The 14,426-nt window shown below is 39.3% G+C and overlaps 1 protein-coding gene across 1 annotated transcript; it reads right to left on the bottom strand.

The window, feature by feature from the left end:
* Nucleotides 1–3,345: 3,345 nt before the first annotated feature.
* Nucleotides 3,346–7,785, bottom strand: cd79b (CD79b molecule). The gene is made up of 5 exons (XM_004080628.4): nucleotides 7,650–7,785; nucleotides 5,250–5,558; nucleotides 4,983–5,101; nucleotides 4,045–4,098; nucleotides 3,346–3,835 (listed from the first exon to the last, which is right to left on the bottom strand). Exons 1-5 carry the CDS (start codon nucleotides 7,699–7,701, stop codon nucleotides 3,749–3,751), a joined length of 621 nt encoding a protein of 206 aa, XP_004080676.1. The 5' UTR covers nucleotides 7,702–7,785; the 3' UTR covers nucleotides 3,346–3,748.
* Nucleotides 7,786–14,426: the final 6,641 nt, after the last annotated feature.

Below are 14,426 nucleotides of genomic sequence, written 5' to 3'. Positions count from 1 at the left end.
CCGAGCTCGGAGTCCTCCAGCCGCGGTGTTCCCTCCAGCCTCGCCACGAGCCACGTCCGGATTCCCTCCTGTCAAAGGATTTATTCTCTTCAACTTTTCCTGTGATTAAACTCACTTACCAAGTTACTTACCCGACTGATCATTCTGAGTTCCAGCATCTGGGTCTGTCTCGCCTGAAAACCATGACAATATGAAGAGTATAAGCCCATTACAACAACAAAAAAGTAATAGAGCTGCATCAGCAAAAGAAAGAGGTTCTGCTCGGCAAAAAATAATGGACAAAGTAAACACATTAGTTTCTATGTCATTTCCATTTTGATGCAAAATACTTTTGGGAATATTAAATAATAATAAAGGATTAGATTTATCTGCGCTTTTCCAAACGCTTAAAGCGCTTACAATGTGTCCATTATTCTTTCACTCCTCATGTATACTTGGTGATGGTAGAGGCGTGCCTACGGTCCTTCTGAGCATCACTGGGACATTCATACGCATTCACACACCAGTGGAGCCACACTGGAGGCAGGGAGGGTGAAGTGCCTTGCCCAAAGACACAACGACAGTTGACTGGGGGAGCAGGGATCGAAACCGCCAAACCTTGGATCATTGGACAACCTGCTCAACTTCCTGAGCCACTGCCACCCAAATGAATTACTTCAATTGGTAACAAGTAATTGAGTTAAGTTTATTCAACCTAATTTCTTATGTCTATCCAAATCAATAATTGTTTATATATCTCAAATGTACATATTTATCTAACAAAGTGTCATATTATTCCATTTCAATTTAATGTTCTTTCCTCATATTGTATTTTTTAAACTCTAATTTATTGAGGCCGCAGACATTGTCATTTTCATAATATTACAGAAAATAATAATGTGGAATTGATCTATGAAGCATGTGTTGGAATTCTCAAGACTTCGACTTTTAATTAAGATTTTACATTAACTGTACAGGGGTGCTAAATAACCTCATCATCCTCTTCCTCCCTCTCACTCATGGTGCAGAAAGAAATAAAAGCAACAGGATAAAATAACTAGGTAAAACAGAGTAAAACAGCATACATCTAAACTACTGAACTAAAAAAACAGATTTATCTTAACCAAAGCAAATAACTGAGTTAGATCAATGTAAAAAAGTTTATCTTTACAACATCGATACTTGATTTCATCACCCTCTCACAGCGGAAAAAAGTATTATCTGAGGTTCTTCGTCCACTAAATAATCTTCAAATGGACACGCCATGCTCCTTCACCTCTCTGAAAACAAACTAACCTTCAATTAAACCTGCTCCAGACCAGGTTATGTTCAAAGCATGAATTGCTATGGCAACTTAATATACCCTGAAACATACCTCCGTTTTTGGAACCGTTTTTTATCCGCTTCCTTACCCTCAAACTTACCAGGTAACTCACATAACCAGTTTTCTGGAACAGGGCCCTGATGTCAAATTTTAAGAACCTAGGATGATTAAGACATTATTCTGTATAGAAGGGGTTCCAGGAAAGACACGTCTGCTGTTCTAACATCCGGGCAGACATGTATGACAGGCACAAGTGCATGATGACGCTGACATATTGTATAATGTAAATGGCGTTAAGAGACATGTGTCATCAGCATACAAGTAGCAAAGGGTGGAGCTCAGAAATGAGTTATCGGCAAAGAACACAAGGGGGTGAGAACAATACCCTGGGGAACACTGGTGAGAGTCAGATTCATCCCCTGCTATAGTACTTTAAAATTTTGCCCAGATGCATTGTTAAAAGCTATGCCACAAAGTGTGGAATGGAGAATGTGGTTGTTGAAGGAGTGTATTGCCCTTTACCTGCGAATAGACGTCAAGGGTAAATATTTAAAACAAGCCTGGGTAACACTGAGGAGGTTGTTTAGTGGCAGAAAAAAATAAAACTTGCTAAAATGATAAGGCAAGGGTAGATTTCTTGCTTTTTTGAATCTCCAGGGTCAGTGAAAGTCCAAACCAAGGGGCCATCATTTTTGATAAATCTCACCCAGAAAATCAGCTTGTTTTCGTGACAGGTTTTGACTGAAAACTTATAGATATCAGACTCAAAGTTCAATTGTCAGAAATAAATAAGATGTCAATATAACAATTAAAGCTGCAAGTTGAACAACCCTCGCCATTCACCGAAGCCAGCTGCACCCTCCCTGGCCTCACCAACTTCCCCTCGCCCTGCTTTCACTCTGCCAAAAATGTTATTGAAATATTTGACATTTCCTCTTGCAGGTTCAGAACAAAGTTGCTTTCACATTCTGAAGGAAGTGTCTGCTCCGCTTGAGGAGGATGACAGCACTTCATTATAGCAGTACAGTACAGTAGAGAACTTCCCTTATGTCATAAACAAACCGGCTGATGATGCAACTAATAAAACATTCAATTTAAGATACTTTTCTATTGTTTTGATTGAAGGTAAACAATGCAAATGTATATTTAAAACTTTCAATAAACATATTTGAGCACATAGTTAGCCTGTGTATGTCATGGCCTGTCAGCTACTCCCTCCTCCCTCCTCCTTCCTGTGTTGGACGCGACCAGCTGGATCCACTCACCTTATCTACACCTGCCTTCATAAACTCCTCCAGGATCATCAGCCGGTGCCAGTTCGTTGTTCCTCCTATGGTGCATAGTCTGGTCAGCTCACGTTTTTGTCTCACGTCTCGTTGTCAGAAGCTCATGGTGTTTCTCGCTCTGCCTCAGGACGTAAACCTTCTGGATCCTCACCTGGTCGCAGTCCTCCAACGCTGCAGTCACGGCGCATCTAGAAACCTCCAGCCAGCCGCCTCTCCTCGCCTTGGTTCAAGCTTCGCCTACGCCGTCTCATGTAACCTCCAGCCAGCCGTCTCGCCTCGTCTTGGTCCAAGCCTCGCTCCCGCCGCTGTTCCCCCTCAAGGAGATTCCAGCTCAAGATTCATCAAGCCAGCCCACGTTCTCTCTTCCTGGAAGAAAGTCCTGTCTAGTTCTGGTTCAGATTAAACCACTGAAATCTTACCGTTGTGTCAAGCCTCTTTCCGGGTTCCAGCATCTGGGTCATTTTTGAACTCACGTTCGAATCATGACAGTGTACTCACAATGTAAAAACTGTATTACCTGCTTTGTAGATTTCAGCACTAATGAGGAGGCTCAAGCCTAAAAGGATTAAAGTCTGTCAGCTGATTGCTACTTTATTCGTCTACAATTGTTATCAAATGTGTCTTTTTACTCATGAAGAAAAATAATTAATGTTTTTCAATTTATTTAGAAAATAAATAAGTCACTTATTACATCCTAAAAAGCTTTTGGAATCACTTCTTTTTTATAAGGAAAACAATACTTTTGCAAAAATTGAATTCAGTCAGTGAACTTAAACCTGTTTATTGTTTAATCAACAAAGACAAACAGATTTAGTGTGTGGAGATGTATGACCTATCCAGGCCCAAGCAAAGGGAAGACATATTTACATATCAATCATACAATCATAAAAAAACTCACCACAATCTTTTTTTAAAGCACCAAAAATGTCAGGTTTTATGCATTGATTTTTCAAATGGCACAAAAAAACAACAACAAACATTGATCAAAATGAAGACAGTTTTTAGAATAAGCATGTTTCTGACTCTATGCAGACTAATGCAAGCAAAAAACAAAAATACAAAATATTTGTGTTAAATCACTGCACCTGCTTTTTTTTGTTCTTACAGTTTCCTCAAGAAGGCATAGTAAAAGAATATTGGGGTACAGAAGTTGTTGGTTTCACTCCCACGGGGCCTCGGCTATCTCGGGCTGGGAATACAGCGTCAGGTCCTCATATAGATCTCCACATGTTTCAATCACCAAACCCTGGGAAATTTAGGTCACAATTGGTCAGAATGCATTCAAATTAGTGTGTTTCTTAAACTGGAGTACCATTTCATTTGAGTTGAGTTTATTACAGATACAAAACAAAGTCATCAAATCAACAGACAGGCCAAAACAAGTCAATTTTTTGTGACTTTTAAAACAAAAGGAAATCAATTTCCTTCTTTTTTTTAAGAAAATAATAAACAAACCTCATAGATGTGGTCCATTTCTGGCTCTTCATACATGCTGTCACTCTTTTCAAACTGTTCAAAAACAAACAATCCAAAAAATACAATAAACTATGTAAAATTGTGTCCATTAAATTTTGCTTAATGCAAATTTTCTCCTTAAGTCAACAGAAACACAAAAACAAAACACAATAATAAACATAAAAACATTCAGAGGCAGATACATTTTTCTTTTTTTTTGCTTTGATAAACTACATAACCTTATTTTTCAAATTAGTTTCATGACAAATTGATAGTTTTGTATAATATATAACTATTGTTTAAATACTATTATTCCTTAAAACAATTCTAAAACTTGTTTATGCATCATCTGTCTCCTTTTTTAATAGTTTTGTTTTCCATTTTCCATGAGTTTCTTCATTATTTTTAGGAATAAATTCATTTTCACATTTAACTAAAACTTGGTGAAGTTTTTTGGTAAAAATCTTGTTATGTGAGACTAACACAGTAACACTAGAAATGTCTTTGCAATGGATTTTAGGTTTCAGGTTGTGGCTTGTTGCGACAGACTGGCGAAGTGCCCAGGGTGTCCCCTACCTTCGCCTACAAGTGGCCGGAATAGGCTCCGGCAGCCCCATGACCCCGAAAGGGATTAAAAAAACAGCAGAAGATGAAAGAATGAAGGTTGTGGCTTGGACATCTAGTTACCAAACCTTTGGTCACATTCTTTTTAGCACACATAACAAATATAATATGAAGTAACGTGATGAGTCTCTAACCCTGGTAGTCAGAAGTAAACATATACCATATTTTGGATTATAGTCAGAGTGGTTGTATTTTGGGTTAATAAAAGACATCTCTCAGTTTAAAGAATATTTTGTCTCAATTTATATCTTAAATTTTTGAGTTAAGCAAATTAAAATTCTTGATTTTGAGTGATGCATAATTTTATCCCCCACCTGTTTGTGTTTGCGTAGCAGAATAGCAGCAATACACACAGCCAACAGCAGACCCTGTAAAATGATGAGACCATCCTTCAACTTGCTCATGTGTTGTGCCTTATTAAAGTCGATGTGTTCTGCAAGGGGAAAAAGAAAGACAGCTTGTACATTTTTTGTAGACAAACTGCCCGATTTTTTAAAGAAATTTACACCAAACGACCCTCAAAGTTTTACTCTTTATGTCAACAGTTCCACAAAAGACCAGTTGTGCTCATGGAAACTTACTGACAACTCGAATTTCAGTTCCAGGTCCCCAAGTTGTGTCAGCTTTGCAGAAGTAAACTCCGGTGTCTTCTTCTCTAGTATTCAAGATGGTAAGGGTAGAAATCACGCTTTTGCTGCTGCTGTTTTGAGGTCTGAACCTCTCATCCATCTTTAATGGGTATTTATCCACATCCGTCTCATCATATTTGTCAATCTTGTACCAAAACACATTTCCCTTCCCTCTTTGTTCCTTTGATTCACAAAAGATTTTCACGTTGCTGCCGGTCTTCACGCCGTAGAACCGTGGTTTCTGGCTGATCTGCAGAGCAGCTGACCAGATAAAAACAACAAATTATAATTTTTCTGTGCACAAAAAAGTGAATACATGATTTAACAATTTTAACTGGATGAGGTTTAAAAGAATTGCTGTGGGCGTGTTGATGTCATGCCAAATAATGTTAGATTTTATGTTCAAAAATAGGTTTTTCTTTTACCAGAGTGGCAAGAAGAGTGATAATTTAAACTACAAACAGTTTTAATGAGACCCCAGACATTCACCTCTGACTGCCGCATCTCCTTGTTTCAGTCTGCCAGCCCTTTTAAAACACTCCTTTGGCCCACAAGTTAACTTATAATTCCCTTTGTAAAATTGTTAAGCCTTTAGGAACTGCTGTATTTAAAGTCTGACTCCATTCCCCTTTAAATCAAGTGTTCCTAGTGGTCTTTTAATTATGATTATGCATTTTTTAGCCTTAATCAAAAAACCTGTGTAGTTTTCCAGGACGTAGTTTCTGCAGAGCAGCAATAGTTTATCAGGAATTCAGCTCTGAGTTGTGGGCATGACAGTTGGCGCGGAGTAAGTCTGCGCTCATCTCTCATCAACCCTTTGTTTACACTCTCTCGCTAGCTTACGGCCCCTCACACCCCCACCCTAAGATTAACGGTCTAACAAAAATAGCGAGCATTATTGGAGCTTTCCAGCTGTACAGTTTTGAGCCAGATCCCAGCTCAGACAAGGAAAACAAAGTCGTAGATGGATCTATTTGTCTGCAAGTGGATGCATCAAAATGGATTGGAGCAGGGATCTTAAATGGCCTGCTGATTGTAGTATTGTATGCAACAACTAAAACCTTTTCCGACTGCATTTTTTTTGTCTCCTCTTGATTTACCACAATTTGAATAAGGTAATACTAAATTAAGTTTTAATCTTAATTTTCTTAATTAATCTCCTCCATCATGAACTGCTACAAGAACATGTTAAAAACACCAAAAACACAATTTAAATTTGTGTGGGTCTTAAACGGGGTAAACTGGAGTTTCATGTCACAGCAAGGAACCAGATTTGTCTTTTTTTCTTCAATATTTACATTTTTCATGTCCGTAGTATTATAGCACATTAGATGTTAGTATATTTAGTTTTTAATCCAATTCCCTTGTATCTAATCTTGCATTTGTCACCTGAAGAACGAATATGTTTTTAGCACATATTTTTAAACCAAGGGTTGTGACATTGATGGTGGCACTACAAGAAAACATTTGGATTCAACTCTCCCGTTTTTTGCAATTTTCAAAGCCACACCTATCTAGCCAGAGCAAATGGAAGGACGGATATGTACAGCTATGCTAAAGGCAAAGATATTAGCAAAAAAGAAAAAAGGGGGACGTCACAATATATGAAGCAAGGTGCCCCATCTGGGTGGTACTGAATTTGCAGAAGTAGATCTTTCAGAGAGCATGAACCAGATTTTGTCATTGACCAACTTAAAGTTCATTACTTGATACGTTTGTAAGGGAGGTAGAATTTAAGAATTTAAGACTATGTGAAACGTTTTTGATGCTGAGCATTTTTATGGAATCTTCTATTGAGTCTAGTCCCATTTATATTTTAGATTTGGTATTGTTTTAGTCCTTTTCCTTATTTTTTAGGCTTATTGTGCACAAACTGGCTAAACAGGCTAAGGCTAATGCAAATTTCCTCTACTGTGTTAGAATTTTTCCTACTTGACAAAAACTTTGTTGTTTGAACGTTGATCTTTCTTTTTCGTTTTTTCAAAGGTCTTTAGGACAAAACAAATGAGCCATTTAAATGAATAAATTGTAAGTAAATTAACAACTATAGCAATAAGATTATTTTCTTTGTCTAAGAGGAGAAGTTCCTCTTTTTGCCCCCAGATGGTCAGGAAGTTGTGGTACTGTGGAGTCAAAAATAACATGCAAAACACTTGAATACAGTTTAGCTGTAGATATTACAGATAAAAACTTGAAGTAAATAACTGATGGAAGATGACTATATCTTGCTGATGTTGGAAATCAAATTGTAGATGATTATAAGGAAAGTTTAGAAAAGCAAAAATGTATGGGAGTCGTTGGATTTTTAAAATCACAATTTAATTTAATTCAGAAGCAAAAGTTTTTATTTACCTGATACACTGATCAGCACAAGCATACACCATCCAGCTTGAATCCAGCACATGATAACGTGTATGATGTCCCTGCAGCCCCCAGAATAGTGTGAACAGCAGTGTGTGCATAAGCTGTCTGTCTCAAAAACACTTTCAGATCAGGCAAATGAGGGGAAGATTGTCATCAAACTGAAAAAACCCCACCTACATTGAAAAACGGTCCCTCACTTCTTTGTGATAAATCGGAGACAGACGAGCACAATCTGACATTAGATGACAAAAATAGCTTTTAAAGAGACCTAGACTAAAAACTTTTTTGAAATAATTAATTAAAAAAGGGCATACTGTATGTCACTTTTGACAGAATTTTAGTTTAGATACCATAAGTTTTTACAAAAATCTCCTGTTTTGCAGCTGCTATGTAAAATATACTAACAAATATATTTTTTCTACATATTTTTTTATCAAAACATTTCCACATCTAGGGTAATACAAGCAAAAGCAAGTATGTGCCCACATTTTTTATATGGTTTATTTGCGGCTAAAGTTGAACTTTATTTACCGCACAAACCTCCAGAACAAGGGTAAGCAATTATTTTTTTCATGGGGCAACATGAAATAAACAAAATATTGTGGATGGCCACTCCAGAAGGGTGTAGTCAATTCTGCAAAATATGAATTGAGGTTACTTTACAAATAAATAACAATTATTTAATCGAATTTCCCAAAGTAATGGTAAATTACAGAGCTTTGGAAATGACATAAAAAACTGGTCCTTCAAACTATTCATTTGTAGATACAAATTAGTATTTTGTCTGCAAAAATTAGTATTTCCTGGCCAGAAAATGAGCACTCTATCAGGGTAATATGGGCAAAAATGTGCCTTTTCTGTACATAAATTAGTATTTTATGAACACAAAAAAAAACAAAAATTAAGTACTAAATAAATCAAATATAAAATGAAATACCAATTTGTGTGTACAAAATGCAAATTTTTATGATATTTTTTATATTAATATGCCAGTATTTTATAACATATAAATAAAAACAAAAGGGGTTTATATATATATTAACAATGTGTGTCAGAAGATTCATATCCCCCCAAAAAGCCACACTCACACCTAGTAACAAAAACTTCAGTATTTTTATCAGAATGTTTTTGTCTTCATTACAATTCGTCTTTCCTACTTTGCCTTAGAGCAAAGATTTGACCATTTCCACATGCCCGAAAGTCACCAATTTGCACACAGCTAGCACCCGGTGAAAATTAATTTTGGTCATACCCATTTGTTCGTGTTTCAATATTTGCAGTTTCCTGTATTCACAGATTTTTTTTCAGTAAGGTGACTCCTCCGGTTCATTGCAAAAACTTAGTTCAAGATGCTTGCATGAGACTTTTGCATTCGAAGGAGGTGATGCGGGGGATGAGGGGAGCGGATATGAAGAGCACACTGGCCCAGCGGCTTCCTCACCAGCTGCTAAGAAATATTTCACAGCTATTTCCACCGGTTCTTGAAATGGCATCAGCTGACTCAGATGCGGACGGAAAATATCCTAAAACGCTGAAGAAGATAAAAGCGGAAAATAATTATCATCCGGATGATGGATGAAACCGCCCTCTTTTTGAGGAAAATGCCCTCTTGCACGTAAATAATGAAGGAGGAAGCTGTCAGAAGTCAGAACTCTGTCTCCCCCTCTGGTCTCTACGGGAACCGTCTCCAGAGTTCCGAATGCATTTCATCTCCAGGCAACCCCAGCTCACAGTTTTTGGATGCCGCACACCTGTCTTTCATTTGCAATCACTCACAGTATATTTAAGCACAGCACTGAGCCTCACTCAGTACGAAATATTTTTTGTGCCACTCTGCCTGCATTACATGAGCGTTAAATCTGGACCTGATCTTCTGATTTCCTGACCCTGTTTTGTCTCTGACTTCGTCTGCAGCAATTGGAACCAGCCATCTGCCCGTTCTTCAGACAGAATACTTCCCCAGATATGAGCGAAGGTAAATATGAGTCTGTGTTATGAGCAGTTTACAGTTGGATCGTGTCTCTCCAGCCAAGGCAGACCAAGGATGACGAGACAACAGAGGGACTTGTTGGCGAAGAGGCGGAGGGACACGTGATGGTGATCTGATGAGACGACTGCCATGTCCTGAGTAAGGAACCAGATCTGGCCCGACCCCAGGGGCCTTCCATCTAGCGCAGTAACAGCCACAAGGACCAGGGTGTCACAGGTGAGCAAAGGGACAGAGTGAGAATGAGCTTAAGGTAGGTCAATGAAATTCCCGCCGCGCCGGGTGAAAGCAAAGGTAAAACATACCTGCATTGCGTTTCCGCCTGACGCACCTCCGATGGTGCAAGTGGGGCAGCTGCAGGGTCATCAGCTGGGAGCCACCCTTCATTAATGTTTTGCTCCATTAATACCGGAACATCTCACGGTGGTGGAGTAACTGCAGAGACGTCTCTCTGCTGCCCCCTGCAGCTACCCCTAGGGTCCATCTTTTCCCCGCGAACTGTCCTTCCTACTCATTCCATAACCAGAAACTGGCTTTTTCTGCCTCTTGCGCCAAGTCCTTGGCTGCCTTTTTCAACTTTGACCCAGTCACTACCATCTTCCTAAGCAGGAGCTGGGTGGATGTTCCCACAAAGCCCCTGTAGCCAACCTCCACCGGACAGATGATGGTTGACCACCCAGGATCTCGGCACTCAGCTGTCAGCTCAGTGTATTTGTCCTTCTTCCCTTCGTCGGCAGCCTATGTTCCTCCCTCCCAAGGGATTGTGAGTTCTGCCAGGATTACTGCTTTGGCTGCAGAGGACCACAGGATGATGTCTGGTCGCAGAGAGATGGTAGTTATCTCTGGTGGGAGCTTGAGCTGACAATCGTGGTCCACCCTTAGGTTTCAGTCCCATCCTGGTGTTAGCAGTGATGGTGTCCCTCTCTGGATGGTGTTCTGTGCTCCAGCCCCTTCTCCAACAAAGTGAATCAAAGTTGGTGTCTTTGTGGGATGATCTTTGGCTGCCTCCGTACTTCCAGGACATCTGCCAGTTTCCTCAAGACCTGGTTGTGCCGCCATCTGTACCTACCCTGTGCCAGAGCTGCTTTGCAACTATACAGGATGTCTTTTAATGTAGGGTTTGAAGTATTGCAGAGATGGCAGTTTTCCTCTGAGCCAAACCATAGGCTCAGATTGCTGGGGGTGGGTAGGGTGTCATAAGTGGCCCAGATGAGGAAGCACAGCCTTAGTGATCACCTCTTTATTCACCAGCTCTTTCCTCTCCCTTCTTGTGGCTTTGGACCAGAACTTGGGGGCTCTTCCCCAGCCTAAGCCCCTACTTCCCACGACTTTGTTGTGCTTAAGTTTGTTGATGGCCTGGTTGACGGCCTCTTCTGCCTTCCATTTGCGTCCGGTTCGGACAGGTGCTTCTAACAAAAGGGTCACAAGCCACACCTATTCCTGTCTGTAGCGTCAGCTGATGGACTTCAGTGGCAGCTGGAGTGTGTTTTTTTCCCAAAAAGGCCTGTGTTGGAAAGACTTCGAGGTAAGCCAAGCAACTCACGTTTGGTTGCTTAGCCAACAATGGAATTCTTTCTCCATTAACTGTGAAAGAGATGTGGTCATTCTTGACCCCCTTCCGGATCGAGAGACTGCAGGACTTTGTGGGTTTGATTCTCATTCTGGCCCATCCTAGGAAATCTACAAACCTCTTTAGAAACCTGGCAGTACTCTGTGCTGTTTGCAGCAGGCTTGTTACATCTTCCATCTGCCTACCACCAATCAGAATTATTTCAAAGGCTGCCGTGAAGATGACTGGGGAGATTGAGCAGACCATTGCAATGCCTTTCTCAAAATGGTGCCAGCTGGTAGCTTCATATGTGGTGTAACAAACTTGGAAACTGCTGGCATAGTTGCATATTAGCCTCTGGATTCAAGTTGGGATGTGGAAGAATTCTAAGGCAAAGGTGATGAGCTGGTGAGGAACTGAACCATACGTGTTTTCCAGATCCAGCCAGACAACATGCAGGTCAGACCTCCTGAGCTTGGCTGTTTGAATCTGGTTCCAAATCATAGTTGAGTGTTCCAATTTATTTACACTACTCAGTTTTCAAAGCGTAGGGTGACCGGCAGAGTAAAGGTCCTGCAGAGCGTTGTGGGTGGCGATTGGGACAGGGGTTGCGTAAGTGGCCTTGCTGGCCACAGCAGAGGCAGAGGTAATCCTGGAAACGCCTGTCTCTCTCCCCTGGAGAGAGTTGGGTGGAACAGAGTTGCATGGGCTTTTGATCGGAACCAGAGCCCCCTGGTAAAAATAGTCGGTTATCAAGTTTAATGGTGAGGGCGATGAGTTGGACCAAGGATAATCCCTCGTCGCAGCATGCCAGTTCTTGCTGCACCTCTGCGGTGAGTCCCTCATGGTAAGCTGTCACCAGGGAGCTGATTGTCCAATCCATGTAGACATTCTTCCTCTGGTTCTCCATATTCGCATTTTTGGCATTTTTTTCTCTGGTCCCTAACCCCCGCAAATATGGTGAGAATACTGTATTAAATGACCCCCCCCCCCCCCCCCCCCCCCCAGGTACAACAAGGGTTTTCACAAAAGCATGTTTCATGTTTCAAAGCTATGGACTTTTCTTTTTTGGTGAAAATGGGCTTTCCTCAGTTACAAAAACAAATCAGCATTTCAGGACATTGTTCATGGCCTTTCTGAAAGGCATTAAGAGCATTTAGTTAAAATGTGAAATGAAAACATCAATGGATTTTTGTCTCCTTATAGTCCATTCTTAAGCACTAGGTTTATGAGTGTTATGGCAGAGGTGATCATCTTGAACTACTGTTGCACATGATCAATACAATATATGTACTCAACTGAGTTACATTTATTGGAGTAAAAAAAGAAATGTCAATTATAAACATGGCTGTTTGTTACATTAAAGACTTTTTGTAACCCTTGTGCTATCCTGGGCACTTTTACGTTGGGAGTTGGGTCATCTAGACCCACTAGACAGTGCGCTGAACCTTTTTTCTTTAATGATTTGTGATCTTCCCTGGTGTCCATGGATTACATGAAATCTTTCCACCTTTATCCACCTTTGTCATGGTAGGGAGAACACATCAAAGTAAGGGTGGGGTCATCTAAGATAGCACAAGGATTAATCAGAATTGTTAGATTACTCTGGAAATCTAAACTACTTGCTCAATTTAGCCTAAATTAAAATGTTTTATAATTTAGAAAGCTTACATGCAGGGCCGGCCCTGGTCTTCTGGGGGCCCTAAGCGAAATTTTATTTGTGGGCCCTCTAACTGATCAGCACCACCAAAAAAACACAAGTGTTGTTGTAATATAAATGAGATATCTCTATTAATACATTTGTGAATTATTGTTGCTGCCAAAGAATTGAATACAGTATGTTGCCTGCATGTTGGATATACATTTAGTGGTGCACAACAAATTTTAAATGCAAAGAAATAAATATGAATGACAAATGTATATAGATATATAAATATATTTTTTTTAATGTAACATTAGGCACTCAACAAATTACATTCCCAAAACTCCAACTTTTAAAAACAGCAACTTAACAGAAAATCAAATAATGATAAAACAATCCAACATAAAGAACACAACAGCTCAATGAGGGGGAGTGTGGAAAGTCAGAGTCTTTATCAGTCTGAAAAAGACATCTTTGCACCAAATCCATTCTTACTGGATCAGAAACTGTGGTTGGTCATTCAGCTGGACCAATTGGATTGTAGGAAGGTGGAATTTTGGATCCAGTCTGCTCCTCTTCCATACACGCCTCTCTTGGAGCCTCTGGAACATAAGAGACAGAACTTCAATAAAAGCAAACAGTGAAAAGTAAAACAGTCAAATGTTTCCCTTTCAACAGTAGAAGTGGGGACAGGAGTTTCTTCTGCAGCTAAAAAACAAGAATTATTATTATAGAATAATCACTGATAAAGCCAATAAAATATCTATAGCAGAATATTAATAATGGCTCATTTAAAATCTGTGTGCAGGTTTTTCCCAATTTCATGATCTTTTAATACATTTATGAGAGATTTATTGTTTGATTATTTGCATGGGGTGATATTTATTAACTTAATTATGAAGAACTTGGGACTCCATTCTCTTCAGCTGCTGTTTATAAATATAAGGGGTTATGCAGACACTGTTTTTTTTATTACTTTACATGCTATAAAATTACCTGAGATTACATCCTTAGTGATGACAAGAACATGTTGGGATAAGGATGCTGCACCACCTCCAATACGTTTTGAGAGCAGAAGAAACTGTTGGCTGAGACGGAACTGTGCAAAACATCATTATTATGTAGAATCAAAACTGCAAAAAACAAATAAGAAATTAATGTACCCATTTATGAATAATAAATGTGAACACTAATTTGAGTATAAATGGAAATATAAGCATTTATACACATCTTTACCAATTATTTTACGTTCATGATTTTAAAATTAGTACAATTATTTTGTTTATCATTTATAAATGAGAACATTTATTTCCTATGTATTTGGCAGTTTTGATTCTCCATATTTCATGCCAATGCAAGATTTTAAGACACATTCAATGTTGAAAAAGTAAGTCAGACTACCTGACCTGCTATAATAAACAGCAGTTTTTTTAATGACATTAAAAAAACCGGAAAATGCAGAACGCACTATATGTGTTAGCAAAACAATTAAACAATACGATTATAACATGAGTTAAAACATTTTTCAGCCACCATACCATAATCATTATTTACTTTTCTCTGCTATTAGCCGTTTTGGAAGGTCAA

The sequence above is a fragment of the Oryzias latipes genome, chromosome 19 (genome assembly GCF_002234675.1).
Source record: "Oryzias latipes chromosome 19, ASM223467v1".
NCBI classification, from domain to species: Eukaryota; Metazoa; Chordata; class Actinopteri; order Beloniformes; family Adrianichthyidae; genus Oryzias; species Oryzias latipes.
The sequence above is the reverse complement of the archived record's forward strand: the minus strand, read 5'-3'. Positions and strand labels throughout refer to the sequence as shown.